At 49.7% G+C, this 19101-nt stretch overlaps 1 protein-coding gene across 1 annotated transcript; it reads right to left on the bottom strand.

Annotated features, from left to right (window-relative positions):
• Positions 1-103: 103 nt before the first annotated feature.
• On the bottom strand, positions 104-8567 carry LOC115179504 (uncharacterized). The gene is made up of 6 exons (XM_029741091.1): positions 6743-8567; positions 6145-6270; positions 5363-5503; positions 5154-5281; positions 1460-1592; positions 104-1289 (listed from the first exon to the last, which is right to left on the bottom strand). The coding sequence occupies exons 1-6, from the start codon at positions 7875-7877 to the stop codon at positions 1120-1122; spliced, it is 1833 nt and encodes a 610-aa protein (XP_029596951.1). The 5' UTR covers positions 7878-8567; the 3' UTR covers positions 104-1119.
• Positions 8568-19101: the final 10534 nt, after the last annotated feature.

Below are 19101 nucleotides of genomic sequence, written 5' to 3'. Positions count from 1 at the left end.
AAGGAGATATTATTGGGACACGTCACCGGTGTTAGTTAGTATTGACCTCTGACCTCTACAGCATTATAAAGACAGTAGCAAAGAGAGACGCGGACCTCAGAGGTAATATATAGATATCCACTTTAATCTGATAATAACACGATTATTATCATGGCAGGCACCATGTCACTCGTGGTGAATCCACAGCAGACAATAATAAACCAAAACATGAGATGAGTACAAATAACACCCTAGTGCACTACCTTTGACCTGGGCACATAGGGTTCGGGTCAAAAGTAGTCCACTATATAGGGAACATATACTATATGGGGGGGACAGACTAATAACAAGCCTGTTGTTTAAATCACATTTACACAGGACCGTCTTCTTTGTCTACAATCACATGTTTTAAACCCAGGACTGGTGTATGTACAGTATGTAGGGATGTTAGTTCATCCATGTTCATCTATAGATGAGAACACACTCTGGAACCTATGGAATAGTTACATTACATATCCAGTTTAGGAGTTCTGATTCTGATTCAGTTCCACATGAATGACTTTAGTTTTTTTTTTAAACAAAACACTTCTGGAACTGGAAAGGGAACAGAACTATTCCAGAGACCCCAGCAGGAGCAGTTGAGAGAGAGATAGAGAGGAGGGTACAGGCCGGGCTAGGGGGGGCTGCAGTGCTGTGGGATAGGTAGGTAGCAGAGGAGGCTGGTAGGAGGAGATATAGAAGGACAGGCTCATTGTAATGGCTGGAATGGAATAAATGGAACAGTAGCATATGTATTCCCCTTCAGCCATTACAATGAGCCGTCTTCCTGTAGCTCCTCCCACCAGCCTCCACTGGTAGGTAGGTGAGCAGCCAGTAGCCAGCCACGGTGGAGTCATTCATGTGTAGTTCCTATGTCGGTAGGTAGGTGAGCAGCCAGTAGCCAGCCAAGGTGGAGTCATTCATGTGTAGTTCCTATGTCAGTAGGTAGGTGAGCAGCCAGTAGCCAGCCATGGTGGAGTCATTCATGTGTAGTTCCTATGTCAGTAGGTAGGTGAGCAGCCAGTAGCCAGCCATGGTGGAGTCATTCATGTGTAGTTCCTATGTCGGCCAGAAGAGGGCGGTGTGGGCAGGGTGGTGGTGTTACTTTTCTGTGCTCCTCTCTGCGGAGGCTGCCTTGTACAGCTCTGCTCCGAGCTCCTCCAGCCGCGTGCGTCGGTCCACATCCTGGTGCAGCCCTTCAGGGACCTGGGACAGGCCGAACAGGAGACCGTACAGACAGCCTGCTATCAGCCCTGTGGCACTGCTCTCCCCTGGGGGACACAATGACTAGGTCAGAGAAGATACTAATGGCAAGGACACACACACACAAATAAATATACAAACACAACAAGAACACACACACACACACTTACCTACACAACTCTTATATAGACTACTTACACGGACAACAAACAAATGCACACACACACACACAGCCCACCTCCGTGGAACATGGCGCGGTGGCAGAGCTGGGTCCAGTCGGAGCCTGAGGCCAGGAGAGCATCGTAGGCTATCATGGGAGCATCATGACCCCTCCGTCCAGCCCGGCCCTCTGAGCTCCAGCGCTTATACACCTGGAGAGAGGAGAACACACCTGACTTAAATACTTCTACACCTGGAGAGAGGAGAACACACTTGAGTTAAATACTTCTACACCTGGAGAGAGGAGAACACACCTGGGTTATATACTTCTACACCTGGAGAGAGAACACACCTGAGTTAAATACTTCTACACCTGGAGAGGAGAACACACCTGAGTTAAATACTTCTACACCTGGAGAGAGGAGAACACACCTGAGTTAAATACTTCTACACCTGGAGAGGAAAACACACCTGAGTTAAATACTTCTACACCTGGAGAGGAAAACACACCTGAGTTAAATACTTCTACACCTGGAGAGAGGAGAACACACCTGAGTTATATACTTCTACACCTGGAGAGGAGAACACACCTGAGTTAAATACTTCTACACCTGGAGAGGAAAACACACCTGAGTTAAATACTTCTACACCTGGAGAGAGGAGAACACACCTGAGTTATATACTTCTACACCTGGAGAGGAGAACACACCTGAGTTAAATACTTCTACACCTGGAGAGGAAAACACACCTGAGTTAAATACTTCTACACCTGGAGAGAGGAGAACACACCTGAGTTAAATACTTCTACACTTGGAGAGAGGAGAACACACCTGAGTTATATACTTCTACACCTGGAGAGAGGAGAACACACCTGAGTTAAATACTTCTACATCTGGAGAGAGGAGAACACACCTGAGTTAAATACTTCTACACCTGGAGAGGAGAACACACCTGAGTTAAATACTTCTACACCTGGAGAGAGGAGAACACACCTGAGTTATATACTTCTACACCTGGAGAGAGGAGAACACACCTGAGTTAAATACTTCTACACCTGGAGAGGAGAACACACCTGAGTTATATACTTCTACACCTGGAGAGGAAAACACACCTGAGTTATATACTTCTACACCTGGAGAGGAGAACACACCTGAGTTAAATACTTCTACACCTGGAGAGGAGAACACACCTGAGTTATATACTTCTACACCTGGAGAGGAAAACACACCTGAGTTAAATACTTCTACACCTGGAGAGGAGAACACACCTGAGTTATATAATTCTACACCTGGAGAGGAGAACACACCTGAGTTAAATACTTCTACACCTGGAGAGGAGAACACACCTGAGTTAAATACTTCTACACCTGGAGAGAGGAGAACACACCTGAGTTAATTACTTCTACACCTGGAGAGGAGAACACACCTGAGTTAAATACTTCTACACCTGGAGAGAGGAGAAAACACCTGAGTTATATACTTCTACACCTGGAGAGGAAAACACACCTGAGTTAAATACTTCTACACCTGGAGAGGAGAACACACCTGAGTTATATACTTCTACACCTGGAGAGGAAAACACACCTGAGTTATATACTTCTACACCAGGAGAGGAGAACACACCTGAGTTATATACTTCTACACCTGGAGAGAGGAGAACACACCTGAGTTATATACTTCTACACCTGGAGAGGAGAACACACCTGAGTTAAATACTTCTACACCTGGAGAGGAGAACACACCTGAGTTAAATACTTCTACACCTGTAGAGAGAACACAGCTTGGTCAAATACATCTGTCAAATTGCCCTCGCTGGAAGCCTGTGTTTCAGACATAAGGAAGTGGATAGCTGCAAATGTTCTACTTTTAAACTCGGACAAAACAGAGATGCTTGTTCTAGGTCCCAAGAAACAAAGAGATCTTCTGTTAAATCTGACAATCTTGATGGTTGTACAGTCGTCTCAAGTAAAACTTTGAAGGACCTCGGCGTTACTCTGGACCTTGATCTCTCTTTTGACGAACATATCAAGACTGTTTCAAGGACAGCTTTTTTCCATCTACGTAACATTGCAAAAATCACAAACTTTCTGTCCAAAAATGATGCAGAAAAATGAATCCATGCTTTTGTCACATCTAGGTTAGACTACTGCAATGCTCTACTTTCCGGCTACCCGGATAAAGCACTGAATAAACTTCAGTTAGTGCTTAACTGCTAGAATCTTGACTAGAACCAAAAAATGTGATCATATTACTCCAGTGCTAGCCTCTCTACACTGGCTTCCTGTTAAGGCAAGGGCTTATTTCAAGGTTTTACTGCTAACCTACAAAGCATTACATGGGCTTGCTCCTACCTATCTTTCCGATTTGGTCCTGCCGTACATACCTACACGTACGCTACGGTCACAAGACGCAGGCCTCCATATTATCCCTAGAATTTCTAAGCAAACAGCTGGAGGCAGGGCTTTCTCCTATAGAGCTACATTTTTATGGAATGGTCTGCCTACCCATGTGAGAGACACAGACTCGGTCTCAATCTTTAAGTCTTTATTGAAGACTCATCTCTTCAGTAGGTCCTATGATTGAGTGCAGTCTGGCCCAGGAGTGTGAAGGTGAACGGAAAGGCACTGGAGCAACGAACCGCCCTTGCTGTCTCTGCCTGGCCGGTTCCCCTCTCTCCACTGGGATTCTTTGCCTCTAACCCTATTACGGGGGCTGAGTCACTGGCTTACTAGTGCTCTTCCATGCTGTCCCTAGGAGGGGTGCGTCACTTGAGTGGGTTGAGTCACTGACGTGATCTTCCTGTCTGGGTTGGCGCCCCCCCTTGGGTTGTGCCGTGGCGGAGATCTTTGTGGGCTATACTCGTCCTTGTCTCAGGATGGTAAGTTGGTGGTTGAAGATATCCATCTAGTGGTGTACACTTTGCTTTCGCAAAGTGGGTGGGGTTATATCCTGCCTGTTTGGCCCTGTCCGGGGGTATCGTCGGATGGGGCCATAGTGTCTCCTGACCCCTCCTGTCTCAGCCTCCAGTATTTCTGCTGCAGTAGTTTATGTGTCGGGGGGCTAGGGTCAGTCTTTATCTGGAGTATTTCTCCTGTCTTATCCGGTGTCCTGTGTGAATTTAAGTATGCTCTCTCTAATTCTTTCTTTCTCTCTCTCGGAGGACCTGAGCCCTAGGACCATGCCTCATGACTACCTGGCCTGATGACTCCTTGCTGTCCCCAGTCCACCTGGCCGTGCTGCTGCTCCAGTTTCAACTGTTCTGCCTGCGGCTATGGAACCCTGACCTGTTCACCGAACGTGCTACCTATCCCAGACCTGCTGTTTTCAACTCTCTAGAGACAGCAGGAGCAGTAGAGATACTCTCAATGATCGGCTATGAAAAGCCAACTGGCATTTACTCCTGAGGTGCTGACTTGTTGCACCCTCGACAACCACTGTGATTATTATTATTTGACCCTGTTGGTCATCTATGAACATTTGAACATCTTGGCCATGTTCTGTTATAATCTCCACCCGGCACAGCCAGAAGAGGACTGGCCACCCCTCATAGCCTGGTTCCTCTCTAGGTTTCTTCCTAGGTTCTGGCCTTTCTAGGGAGTTTTTCCTATCCACCATGCTTCTACACCTGCATTGCTTGCTGTTTGGGGTTTTAGGCTGGGTTTCTGTACAGTACTTTGAGATATCAGCTGATGTAAGAAGGGCTTTATAAATACATTTGATTTGAAATATCTTTAAATATCCAGTTTGCCAGGTAGAGTGGAACCAATAGATGACCTTGTCTGTCTCCTCAGCGTTGTAGGTGTCAGGAAACAGTGGCTTGTTCTGCCCCTCCTCCTCCACGCCTCTCTCCTCCAGGTAGAACTGCCACTTAGCCTCGAAGTAGAACCACTTCTCCTGGTACTCTGCAGTGGACACAACATACAGTACCATTTAATTACACACACACACACACACACACACACCACACACACACACACACACACCTGCCATGTGGCGTATGGTCTTCTTACAGTACTCCTCAGCCTTGGGGATGACCTTCATGAGGTCGCGACCCCAGGTCACCAGTGGTTTGCCCTGCACCGCGTACGACGCAAACAGAGCCGTGGTCAGAGAGCCCAGGAAACCTGTTGGAATCAGCCAGGTCAGTATTATGTCATTATAGATGGTGAAACCAGGTAAATCCAGTGAGCCCACTCCCAGATCTGTTGCTGTTGTCTTCCCTATAGGAGTTGGTAAGTCACTAAGCTCGTCCCCAGGCTAATCACTAGAGCAAGACAGCACAAACAGATGTGGGACCAGGCTAGTTATATAACAGGCTATACTATAATGTCTAGCCTATGGTACCTGTAGGGTGGTTGTGGGTCATGGTGTATGGTACCTGTAGGGTGGTTGTGGGTCATGGTGTATGGTACCTATAGGGTGGATGTGGGTCATGGTGTATGGTACCTGTAGGGTGGTTGTGGGTCATGGTGTATGGTACCTGTAGGGGGGTTGTGGGTCATGGTGTATGGTACCTGTAGGGTGGTTGTGGGTCATGGTGTATGGTACCTGTAGGGTGGTTGGGTCATGGTGTATGGTACCTGTAGGGTGGTTGTGGGTCATGGTGTATGGTTCCTGTAGGGTGGTTGTGGGTCATGGTGTATGGTACCTGTAGGGTGGTTGTGGGTCATGGTGTATGGTACCTGTAGGGTGGTTTGTGGGTCATGGTGTATGGTACCTGTAGGGTGGTTGTGGGTCATGGTGTACGGGTCATGGTGTATGGTACCTGTAGGGTGGTTGTGGGTCATGCGCCCCGTCTCAATGCTGACCTCCACTAGGTTGTCTAGCCTCTCAGGCTGCCAGTACTTCATCCCCACACACATGGCCTTGGTGGCTGCTCCAAACCCAGAACCTGGAGAGAACCCGTCAGGACAATGACCACATGGAGAGAACCCACCAGAACAATGACCACATGGAGAGAACCCACCAGGACAATGACCACATGGAGAGAACCCACCAGAACCCACCAGGACAATGACCACATGGAGAGAACCCACCAGAACAATGACCACATGGAGAGAACCCATCAGAACCCACCAGGACAGTGACCACATGGAGAGAACCCACCAGAACAATGACCACATGGAGAGAACCCACCAGAACAGTGACCACATAGAGAGAACCCATCAGGACAATGACCACATGGAGAGAACCCATCAGAACAATGACCACATAGAGAGAACCCATCAGGACAATGACCACATAGAGAGAACCCACCAGAACAATGACCACATAGAGAGACAAAGAGAGCGACTGCACATGTGCATGTTGAACTGAACCCTACTAAACCATGTCACCATCAGAGGTCTGTTGTGACCTCTGACCTTTCTCATTGAAGGGCGTGTGCCAGGCCAGCAGGAAGTTGTTGGGTTTGAGGTGAGCACATCCCTCCACGGTGGCTGGGTCAGGAGGGCGACCCTGGAGAGACGCCATGGCCTCAACATACACCCTTACCAGCTCCCTGTAGAGGTCCTCCAAACACCAGTAGTCTGGAACAACACAGAACACATCACAGTTTACACACAGCATAGTTACCACATCACAGTTTACACACAGCATAGTCAACGCATCACAGTTTACACACAGCATAGTTACCACATCACAGTTTCCACACAGCATAGTTACCGCATCACAGTTTACACACAGCATAGTTACCGCATCACAGTTTACACACAGCATAGTTACCGCATCACAGTTTACACACAGCATAGTTACCGCATCACAGTTTACACACAGCATAGTTACCGCATCACAGTTTACACACAGCATAGTTACCGCATCACAGTTTCCACACAGCATAGTTACCGCATCACAGTTTCCACACAGCATAGTTACCACATCACAGTTTACACACAGCATAGTTACCGCATCACAGTTTACACACAGCATAGTTACCGCATCACAGTTTACACACAGCATAGTTACCGCATCACAGTTTACACACAGCATAGTTACCACATCACAGTTTACACACAGCATAGTTACCGCATCACAGTTTACACACAGCATAGTTAACACATCACAGTTTACACACAGCATAGTTACCACATCACAGTTTACACACAGCATAGCTACCGCATCACAGTTTACACACAGCATAGTTACCGCATCACAGTTTACACACAGCATAGTTACCGCATCACAGTTTACACACAGCATAGTTACCGCATCACAGTTTACACACAGCATAGTTAACGCATCACAGTTTACACACAGCATAGCTACCGCATCACAGTTTACACACAGCATAGTTACCACATCACAGTTTACACACAGCATAGTTACCACATCACAGTTTACACACAGCATAGTTACCGCATCACAGTTTACACACAGCATAGTTACCACATCACAGTTTACACACAGCATAGTTACCGCATCACAGTTTACACACAGCATAGTTACCACATCACAGTTTACACACAGCATAGTTACCGCATCACAGTTTACACACAGCATAGTTACCGCATCACAGTTTACACAACAACACAGTAAACAACTGTAAATCGATCAGTCTGGAAGCTTGTCATTAAACACACTTGCAAAGGGCCAACTATGCATCATGATGCATACTGTGAAAAGTTCTCTCTCTCACACACACACACACACACACACACACACACACACACACACACACACACACACACACACACACACACACACACACACACACACACACACACACACACACACACACACACACACACACACACAGTGGTTGGGAGTCAGACACTGTCTGTCCATGGGGGGACTTACCAGCCAGATGAGAGTCTATGTTTAGATGTTCAGCCTGCTGTGCTTAGATTATACCATGTGATCTGCTGGGGGGGGGGGGGCGCAACACGTGGGGATCATGGGTTTGTGCATATGCTTTTGTGTGGTGTGTGTGTGTGTTTGTCACCTCTGATTCAGGAGCAGAGGGCTTTGGGCTCAGGGACTCACACCCAGGACAGGGAGGAACCAGACGGGTGTCAGGGAGAGAGGGATGGGCTGTTCCAGTCAGTGTGGGCGTAAAGAAGAGGAGTGATGGGGGGGATTACTGGTGTCAAAATAACTGAATGAAAATCATTCATTCCATCTTCTCATCCTAGTTTACCAGACAAGACAAGCGGTGTGAATACCCTTCTCTACACTGTCTACCTCCATAACATAACCCTATTCTCTACACTGTCTACTTCCTAAATAGAACCCTATTCACTACACTGTCTACTTCCTAAATATAACCCTATTCACTACACTGTCTACTTCCTAAATAGAACCCTATTCTCTATGCTGTCTACCTCCTAAATAGAACCCTATTCTCTCCACTGTCTACCTCCTAAATATAACCCTCTTCTCTATGCTGTCTACCTCCTAAATAGAACCCTATTCTCTCCACTGTCTACCTCCTAAATAGAACCCTATTGTCTACACTGTCTACCTCCTAAATAGAACCCTATTCTCTACACTGTCTACCTCCTAAATATAACCCTATTGTCTACACTGTCTACCTCCTAAATAGAACCCTATTCTCTACACTGTCTACCTCCTAAATATAACCCTATTCACCACACTGTCTACCTCCTAAATAGAACCCTATTCTCTACACTGTCTACCTCCTAAATAGAACCCTATTCTCTACACTGTCTACCTCCTAAATAGAACCCTATTCACTACACTGTCTACCTCCTAAATAGAACCCTATTCTCTACACTGTCTACCTCCTAAATATAACCCTATTCTCTCCACTGTCTACCTCCTAAATATAACCCTATTCTCTACACTGTCTACCTCCTAAATAGAACCCTATTCTCTACACTGTCTACCTCCTAAATAGAACCCTATTCTCTACACTGTCTACCTCCTAAATAGAACCCTATTCTCTACACTGTCTACCTCCTAAATAGAACCCTATTCGCTACACTGTCTACCTCCTAAATAGAACCCTATTCGCTATAGCACCCTATTCTATACACTGTCTACCTCCTAAATAGAACCCTATACTATACACTGTCTACCTCCTAAATAGAACCCTATTTGCTATAGCACCCTATTCTATACACTGTCTACCTCCTAAATAGAACCCTATACTATACACTGTCTACCTCCTAAATAGAACCCTATTCTCTACCTCCTAAATAGAACCCTATTCTCTACACTGTCTGGCTCCTAAATGGCACCCTCTATTATAGTGCATTACTTCTGGCTCGGGTCAAATGTAGTGCACCATGTGGAATAGGCCCTAGTCAGAAATAGTGGACTATGGGAAAAGGGTGCCATTTGGAACAGAACCTGTGTTTAGAACCAGTTGCCTGCAATCTAACCAGTCATGTCTTGATGTACCATCTCTGAAGCCCTTTCCCCTTGTTCCAGGACAATTGTTCCTATCCGTCTCTTTTTCATGGTCCTTCGAGCCGGATAGGGTTGTGTACATCCCTACTTTATCAAGGAGGGGTTTGATGTTGGGTACTTGTTGCTGTTTGACCTATGCTTTGTTACACATCAGGTTTGATATTCACAAAGCATCTCAAAGTAAGAGCACTGATCTAGGACCATTTCTACATGTTAGGTCATAATGAATAAGATAACATGGACAGAACCCTATTCTCTACACTGTCTACCTCCTAAATAGAACCCTATTCACTACACTGTCTACTTCCTAAATAGAACCCTATTCACTACACTGTCTACTTCCTAAATAGAACCCTATTCACTACACTGTCTACCTCCTAAATATAACCCTATTCTCTACACTGTCTACCTCCTAAATAGAACCCTATTCTCTACACTGTCTACCTCCTAAATATAACCCTATTCTCTCCACTGTCTACCTCCTAAATAGAACCCTATTCTCTCCACTGTCTACCTCCTAAATAGAACCCTATTCTCTCCACTGTCTACCTCCTAAATAGAACCCTATTCTCTCCACTGTCTACCTCCTAAATAGAACCCTATTCTCTACACTGTCTACCTCCTAAATAGAACCCTATTCTCTACACTGTCTACCTCCTAAATAGAACCCTATTCTCTCCACTGTCTACCTCCTAAATAGAACCCTATTCTCTCCACTGTCTACCTCCTAAACATAACCCTATTCTCTACACTGTCTACCTCCTAATAGAACCCTATTCTCTCCACTGTCTACCTCCTAAATAGAACCCTATTCTCTCCACTGTCTACCTCCTAAATAGAACCCTATTCTCTACACTGTCTACCTCCTAAATAGAACCCTATTCTCTATGCATCCTTCTTTGGGATGCTTTAAAAATACATGCCCAGCATCACTGTTTTCATGATACGTAGGCCGGCCTAGGCTGTAATAAAGGCCTATACTTGCGTGGGCCAAGAGATACATTACTGTCCCCTGTGGTATATGGATCAGGGACGGTGTGTATTAAGCGTTTCAGAGTAGGAGTGCTGATCTAGGATCATTTCCTATCTGTCCATTCATTATAATCTAACAAGAAACACGGATACCACATCAGTACTCCTAGATCTTTTGTGAATATGGACCCAGATCAGAGTTTATAACATAGGCCTATACCTGCGTGGGCCAAGACTAGATACACTGAAATCTTCCATCACCCTCCTCCTCTCTACTCCCCACCTCCTCCTGTCCTCCCTCTCCTCTCCTCCTCTCCCCTCCTCTCCTCTCCCCTCCTCCTCCATGATCTGTGCTATAGATCAGATCAGTATTGTTTGCTTCCAGCTCCTGTCAGTTTCAGTGATTCATGGTGGTTGTCTGGCCTGACTTGGTGAGAGTCCCAAATTACACCCTATTCCTTATATAGTGCCCTAGATTTAACCAGAGTCTTATGGAGTGGGAGGCTGGTCAAAAGTAGTGCACTACATAGGGAATAGGGTGCCATTTGGGGACACATCCCAGGCGGTGTTGTTGGAATGCGGCTAAGCAGCAGGCTTATCCGTAAGGCTGTCATCTCTCTACAGGAGCACTGCTGGCTTTGAACACAATCCACCGGCCAAATACGATACAGGATCACCAAGGGGGATAGCTACTGTGATGTGATGAGACCTGGTCTCTCTATTGTTCTCCTCTGCCTGAGGACAGGCTCATGTTCTCCTCCCTAGTTCTATTTTGGACTTATCTGATCTGGCAGCTCCAGACTCCAGGCCAGCGGTCGGTAGGTGACATGCATGTTGTCCTGTCAGGCTGTCCACCTATAGAACTCCAGCCGGGTCCCAGATCTGTTCCTGCTGTCTTGCTAACTCCCAGTTGTGTAAAGTACTACTTAAGTAGTCTGTACTTTAATTTACTATTTATATTTTTGACAACTTTTACTTTTACTTCACTACATTCCTAAAGTAAATTATTTACTTTTTACTCCTTACATTTTGAATGCTTAGCAGGACAGAAAAATGGTCTAATTCACACACTTATCAAGAGAACATCTTTGTTCATCCCTACTGCCTCTGATCTGGCGATATATTTTAGCAATTACATTTATTTTTGAAACTGAAATATATCTACAACCAAATACTTTTACTCAAGTAGTATTTTACCGGGTGACTTTCACTTTTACTTGAGTCATTTTCTATTAAGGCATCTTTATTTTTAATCAAGTATGACAATTGGGTACTTTTTCCACAACTGTTAACTCCTATGGTCTTGCCAATTCCATTGCCATGACCATAGGAGTTGGCAAGACAGCACAAACAGATCTGGGCTAGACTCCTCTGATGCAGAGATGAAGAGTAGATGTGATGACATGTGAAGGTGTTGGGATTACGGCCTGCGCTGAGTCATTTCTGACTGCTATAGGGATTATGGCGTCAGCCAGGCATTGTCCGGAAGAAATATGTCCCATTGAGTGATTAGGAGTTTCCACAGACTGCTATTCTGGTCTCTGTGTAAAATCAGACTGGACAGGTGTGTGTGATTGAGGAGAGTTTAGGTGCGTGAGGAGAGTCAGTGAGGAGAGTAAGTGAGGAGAGTAAGTGAGGAGAGTAAGTGAGGAGAGTAGTGAGGAGAGTCAGTGAGGAGAGTCAGTGAGGAGAGTCAGTGAGGAGAGTCAGTGAGGAGAGTCAGTGAGGAGAGTCAGTGAGGAGAGTCAGTGAGGAGAGTCAGTGAGGAGAGTCAGTGAGGAGAGTAAGTGAGGAGAGTAAGTGAGGAGAGTAAGTGAGGAGAGTAAGTGAGGAGAGTAAGTGAGGAGAGTAAGTGAGGAGAGTAAGTGAGGAGAGTAAGTGAGGAGAGTAAGTGAGGGAATGTGTCAGTGTGAATGAGAGAAACACCAAACTACTGGTGCTCTCACCGTCTCAGAGCTCTACAATGCATGGCAATCATTCTGTTGCTATTCTATTTTACTTCCCCTTTACTCGTTCCCTTTACTCGTTCCCCTTTACTCGTTCCCCTTTACTCGTTCCCCTTTACTCGTTCCCCTTTACTCGTTCCCCTTACTCGTTCCCTTTACTCGTTCCCCTTACTCGTTCCCCTTACTCGTTCCCCTTTACTCGTTCCCCTTACTCGTTCCCCTTACTCGTTCCCCTTACTCGTTCCCCTTACTCGTTCCCCTTTACTCGTTCCCTTTACTCGTTCCCCTTTACTCGTTCCCCTTACTCGTTCCCCTTACTCGTTCCCCTTACTCGTTCCCCTTACTCGTTCCCCTTACTCGTTCCCCCTTACTCGTTCCCCTTACTCGTTCCCCTTACTCGTTCCCCTTACTCGTTCCCCCTTACTCGTTCCCCCTTACTCGTTCCCCTTACTCGTTCCCCCTTACTCGTTCCCCTTACTCGTTCCTTTACTCGTTCCCCTTACTCGTTCCCCTTTACTCGTTCCCCTTACTCGTTCCCTTTACTCGTTCCTTTTACTCGTTCCTTTTACTCGTTCCCCTTACTAGGCTTACACAGGCACTGTATCATAGAAGGTCATGAAGTGATGATATCGTTGGAACCAATGAGGAAGTACTATTGATTGGTTAATGTTACTATTTAGTTAGTATACATCCCTTCTAGCATGGTCAACTAGCACCAACCCTCTACGTCCCCTAACCTCTACGTCCTCTACGCCCCCCAACCCTCTCCGCCCCCAACCTCTATACGCCCCCAACCCTCTACGTCCCCCAACCCTCTACGTCCCCCAACCCTCTACGCCCCTCAACCCTCTACGCCCCTCAACCCTCTACGCCCCTCTACGTCCCCCAACCCTCTACGTCCCCCAACCCTCTACGTCCCCCAACCCCCTACGCCCCCCAACCCCCTACGTCCCCTAACCCCCTACGTCCCCTAACCCCCCAACCCTCTACGCCCCCCAACCCTCTACGCCCCCCAACCCTCTACGCCCCCCAACCCTCTACGCCCCCTAACCCTCTACGCCCCCTAACCCTCTACGCCCCCTAACCCTCTACGTCCCCCAACCCTCTACGTCCCCCAACCCTCTACGTCCCCCAACCCTCTACGTCCCCCAACCCTCTACGTCCCCCAACCCTCTACGTCCCCCAACCCTCTACGCCCCCCAACCCTCTACGTCCCCCAACCCTCTACGCCCCCCAACCCTCTACGCCCCCCAACCCTCTACGCCCCCTAACCCTCTACGTCCCCTAACCCTCTACGTCCCCTACGTCCCCTAACCCTCCACATCCCCTACGCCCCCCAACCCTCTACGCCCCCCAACCCTCTACGCCCCCTAACCCTCTACGTCCCCTAACCCTCTACGTCCCCTAACCCTCTACGTCCCCTAACCCTCCACGTCCCCTACGTCCCCTAACCCCCCACATCCCCTACGTCCCCCAACCCTCTACGCCCCCTAACCCTCTACGCCCCCTAACCCTCTACGCCCCCCAACCCTCTACGCCCCCCAACCCTCTACGCCCCCCAACCCTCTACGCCCCCCCAACCCTCTACGCCCCCCCAACCCTCTACGTCCCCTAACCCTCTACGTCCCCCAACCCTCTACGTCCCCTAATCCCCTACGCCCCCTAACCCTCTACGTCCCCTAACCCTCTACGCCCCCTAACCCTCTACGTCCCCTAACCCTCTACGTCCCCTAACCTTCTACGTCCCCTAACCCTCTACGTCCCCTAACCCTCTACGTCCCCTAACCCTCTACGCCCCCTAACCCTCTACGCCCCCTAACCCTCCACATCCCCTACGCCCCCTAACCCTCTACGCCCCCTAACCCTCTACGCCCCCTAACCCTCTACGCCCCCCTAACCCTCTACGCCCCCTAACCCTCTACGCCCCCTAACCCTCTACGCCCCCTAACCCTCTACGCCCCCTAACCCTCTACGTCCCCTAACCCTCTACGCCCCCTAACCTTCTACGCCCCCCCCATATCTAACCTCTGTGGGTATGTACTGTCCTCACCTGTGATGAGGGCCTCAGCGGTGGTCATGTGCATCAGGGCTCCGTCGCTGAGGGGCCAGTTGTCAGGGTCCAGTTTCAGAGCCCCAAGGCCCCCCAGAGAGGCCAGCTCTTTCTGGATCTGTGGCCCAGAGGGGCAGCTCTCCCAGCGGCCCTTACGGTAGCCCAGGGCGTCCCCCACCCCCGCTAGGACCATACCAGCCTGGAACTTCTCCATGAGGGTTAGGGTTCAAGATGCCCACCAACCCTGACTAAAATGAAGAATGAGCTGTAATGTAGGTTTCAATAGGAAGACTAGTTCAGTTTCAGTCCTTCTCTATACCGACTGACTGACGCAGCTACAGAGAACACAGGCTCCAGGTAGACAGTCTCTCTACGGGTTCTAGAGAACACAGGCTCCAGGTAGACAGTCTCTCTACGGGTTCTAGAGAACACAGGCTCCAGGTAGACAGTCTCTCTACGGGTTCTAGAAAACACAGGCTCCAGGTAGACAGTCTCTCTACGGGTTCTAGAGAACACAGGCTCCAGGTAGACAGTCTCTCTACGGGTTCTAGAGAACACAGGCTCCAGGTAGACAGTCACTCTACGGGTTCTAGAGAACACAGGCTCCAGGTAGACAGTCTCTCTACGGGTTCTAGAGAACACAGGCTCCAGGTAGACAGTCTCTCTACGGGTTCTAGAGAACACAGGCTCCAGGTAGACAGTCTCTCTACGGGTTCTAGAAAACACAGGCTCCAGGTAGACAGTCTCTCTACGGGTTCTAGAGAACACAGGCTCCAGGTAGACAGTCTCTCTACGGGTTCTAGAGAACACAGGCTCCAGGTAGACAGTCTCTCTACGGGTTCTAGAGAACACAGGCTCCAGGTAGACAGTCTCTCTACGGGTTCTAGAGAACACAGGCTCCAGGTAGACAGCGTCTCTCAGAAACACTATAGTCCTCTTCTAGAAGCCTGAGGTAGTGTTCCTCTGGTTAAACAGACAGAGCTTCTAGAGCTTCTCCGCAGCCTGCTGGTAAACAACAGTCCACTGTCCGTCTGGTCCACCTATCCTCAGGGGACCTATAAGGCTCTCTGGTCTGGTAATCTAATGGTGTGTTCTTCCTAAACTGGATGGGGACGGGCCGTGGTTGGAGCTCTTTTTAACTGTGAACGGTAGCAGTACAGTCCCCACCCCCATAGCTCTCCAGCTCATCTATCAGCCTAATCACCAGTCACTCTCTCTCACTCAGTCTAACACACAAGGACACACACATCTTTATCAGCAGCCTCTGTGTGTGTAGAGGCACTGGGCTGCGATCAGGTGTCTCCTAAAAAGGCAATACCCTCGTCCCCAGAACTCCAGGGCTACAGCCAGGGCTGGAGGAAGGGAGGGTAGGAGGGTTAGAGGGCTGGAGGAAGGGAGGGTAGGAGGGTTTAGAGGGCAGGAGGAGGGGAGGGTAGGAGGGTTAGAGGGCTGGATTAGAGGGCTGGAGGAGGGGAGGGTAGGAGGGTTAGAGGGCTGGATTAGAGGCCTGGAGGAAGGGAGGGTAGGAGGGTTAGAGGGCTGGATTAGAGGCCTGGAGGAGGGAGGGCTGAGGAAGGGAGGGCTGGAGGAGGGGAGGGCTGGAGGAAGGGAGGGCTGAAGGAGGGCTAGAAGAGGGTTAGACTTCGGTTTCCAAACTTCGGCTTGCCTCCAGAACAATTTGTGTGCCCAAACAGCTGAAAAAACCCTCACCGAAATCCAAAACGAACAAAAATGTTGTCATAATATATGCACGAAGTCTACCGATCTGTTTCAGCTGGGAAGCATGCGGTAGAGGGGAGGACTGGAACTCCAGGGTTATAACCAGGGCTGGAGGGTTAGAGGACTGGAACTCCAGGGTTATAACCAGGGCTGGAGGGTTAGAGGACTGGAGCTCCAGGGTTATAACCAGGGCTGGAGGGTTAGAGGACTGGAGCTCCAGGGTTATAACCAGGGCTGGAGGAGGAGAGGACTGGAACTCCAGGGTTATAACCAGGGCTGGAGCAGGAGAGGACTGGAGCTACAGGGTTATAACCAGGGCTGGAGCAGGAGAGGACTGGAGCTCCAGGGTTATAACCAGGGCTGGAGGAGGAGAGGACTGGAGCTCCAGGGTTATAACCAGGGCTGGAGGAGGAGAGGACTGGAGCTCCAGGGTTATAACCAGGGCTGGAGGAGGAGAGGACTGGAGCTCCAGGGTTATAACCAGGGCTGAAGAGTTAGAGGACTGGAGCTCCAGGGTTATAACCAGGGCTGGAGGGTTAGAGGACTGGAGCTCCAGGGTTAAACCAGGGCTGGGAGGAGGAGAGGACTGGAAGCTCCAGGGTTATAACCAGGGCTGGAGGAGGAGAGGACTGGAGCTCCAGGGTTATAACCAGGGCTGGAGGGTTAGAGGACTGGAGCTCCAGGGTTATAACCAGGGCTGGAGGAGGAGAGGACTGGAGCTCCAGGGTTATAACCAGGGCTGGAGGAGGAGAGGACTGGAGCTCCAGGGTTATAACCAGGGCTGGAAGGTTAGAGGACTGGAGCTCCAGGGTTATAACCAGGGCTGGAGCAGGAGAAGACTGGAGCTCCAGGGTTATAACCAGGGCTGGAGGAGGAGAGGACTGGAGCTCCAGGGTTATAACCAGGGCTGAAGGGTTAGAGGACTGGAGCTCCAGGGTTATAACCAGGGCTGGAGGGTTAGAGGACTGGAGCTCCAGGGTTATAACCAGGGCTGGAGGGTTAGAGGACTGGAGCTCCAGGGTTATAACCAGGGCTGGAGCAGGAGAGGACTGGAGCTACAGGGTTATAACCAGGGCTGGAGGAGGAGAGGACTGGAGCTCCAGGGTTATAACCAGGGCTGGAGGAGGAGAGGACTGGAGCTCCAGGGTTATAACCAGGGCTGGAGGTCTTAGAGGACTGGAGCTCCAGGGTTATAACCAGGGCTGGAGGAGGAGAGGACTGGAGCTCCAGGGTTATAACCAGGGCTGGAGGGTTAGAGGACTGGAGCTCCAGGGTTATAACCAGGGCTACAGCAGGAGAGGACTGGAGCTCCAGGGTTATAACCAGGGCTGGAGGAGGAGAGGACTGGAGCTCCAGGGTTATAACCTGGGCTGGAGGGTTAGAGGACTGGAGCTCCAGGGTTATAACCAGGGCTGGAGCAGGAGAGGACTGGAGCTCCAGGGTTATAACCAGGGCTGGAGGAGGAGAGGACTGGAGCTCCAGGGTTATAACCAGGGCTGGAGGGTTAGAGGACTGGAGCTCCAGGGTTATAACCAGGGCTGGAGGAGGAGAGGACTGGAGCTCCAGGGTTATAACCAGGGCTGGAGGGTTAGAGGACTGGAGCTCCAGGGTTATAACCAGGGCTGGAGCAGGAGAGGACTGGAGCTACAGGGTTATAACCAGGGCTGGAGGAGGAGAGGACTGGAGCTCCAGGGTTATAACCAGGGCTGGAGGAGGAGAGGACTGGAGCTCCAGGGTTATAACCAGGGCTGGAGGTCTTAGAGGACTGGAGCTCCAGGGTTATAACCAGGGCTGGAGGAGGAGAGGACTGGAGCTCCAGGGTTATAACCAGGGCTGGAGGGTTAGAGGACTGGAGCTCCAGGGTTATAACCAGGGCTACAGCAGGAGAGGACTGGAGCTCCAGGGTTATAACCCGGGCTGGAGGAGGAGAGGACTGGAGCTCCAGGGTTATAACCTGGGCTGGAGGGTTAGAGGACTGGAGCTCCAGGGTTATAACCAGGGCTGGAGCAGGAGAGGACTGGAGCTCCAGGGTTATAACCAGGGCTGGAAGAGGAGAGGACTGGAGCTCCAGGGTTATAACCAGGGCTGGAGGGTTAGAGGACTGGAGCTCCAGGGTTATAACCAGGGCTGGAGCAGGAGAGGACTGGAGCTCCAGGTTATAACCAGGGCTGGAGGGTTAGAGGACTGGAGCTCCAGGTTATAACCAGGGCTGGAGGGTTAGAGGACTGGAGCTCCAGGGTTATAACCAGGGCTGGAGCAGGAGAGGACTGGAGCTCCAGGGTTATAACCAGGGCTGGAGGAGGAGGACTGGAGCTCCAGGGTTATAACCAGGGCTGGAGGGTTAGACTGGAGCTCCAGGGTTATAACCAGGGCTGGAGCAGGAGAGGACTGGAGCTCCAGGGTTATAACCAGGGCTGGAGGGTTAGAGGACTGGAGCTCCAGGGTTATAACCAGGGCTGAGAAGGACTGGAGCTCCAGGGTTATAACCAGGGCTGGAGGGTTAGAGGACTGGAACTCCAGTTATAACCAGGGCTGGAGAGGAGAGGAGAGGGCTGGCAGCTCCAGGGTTTATAACAGGGCTTGGAGGAGGAGAGGACTGGCGCTCCAGGGTTTATAACCAGGGCTGGAGCAGGAGAGGACTGGAGCTCCAGGGTTCATAACCAGG

The sequence above is a fragment of the Salmo trutta genome, chromosome 39 (assembly GCF_901001165.1).
Source record: "Salmo trutta chromosome 39, fSalTru1.1, whole genome shotgun sequence".
In the NCBI taxonomy this organism is placed as follows: Eukaryota; Metazoa; Chordata; class Actinopteri; order Salmoniformes; family Salmonidae; genus Salmo; species Salmo trutta.
The sequence above is the reverse complement of the archived record's forward strand: the minus strand, read 5'-3'. Positions and strand labels throughout refer to the sequence as shown.

Bases quoted from the DNA above. Each gene is read 5' to 3' on its own strand.
- LOC115179504 (XM_029741091.1), bottom strand. From the start codon at position 7,877: ATGCTGTGTGTAAACTGTGATGCGGTAACTATGCTGTGTGTAAACTGT. The intron at 6,271-6,742 runs GTCAGAGGTCAC...GGTTCTCTCCAG, and splicing joins CACGCCCTTCAATGAGAAAG to GTTCTGGGTTTGGAGCAGCC. The intron at 5,504-6,144 runs GTACCATACACC...TGATTCCAACAG, and splicing joins GACCCACAACCACCCTACAG to GTTTCCTGGGCTCTCTGACC.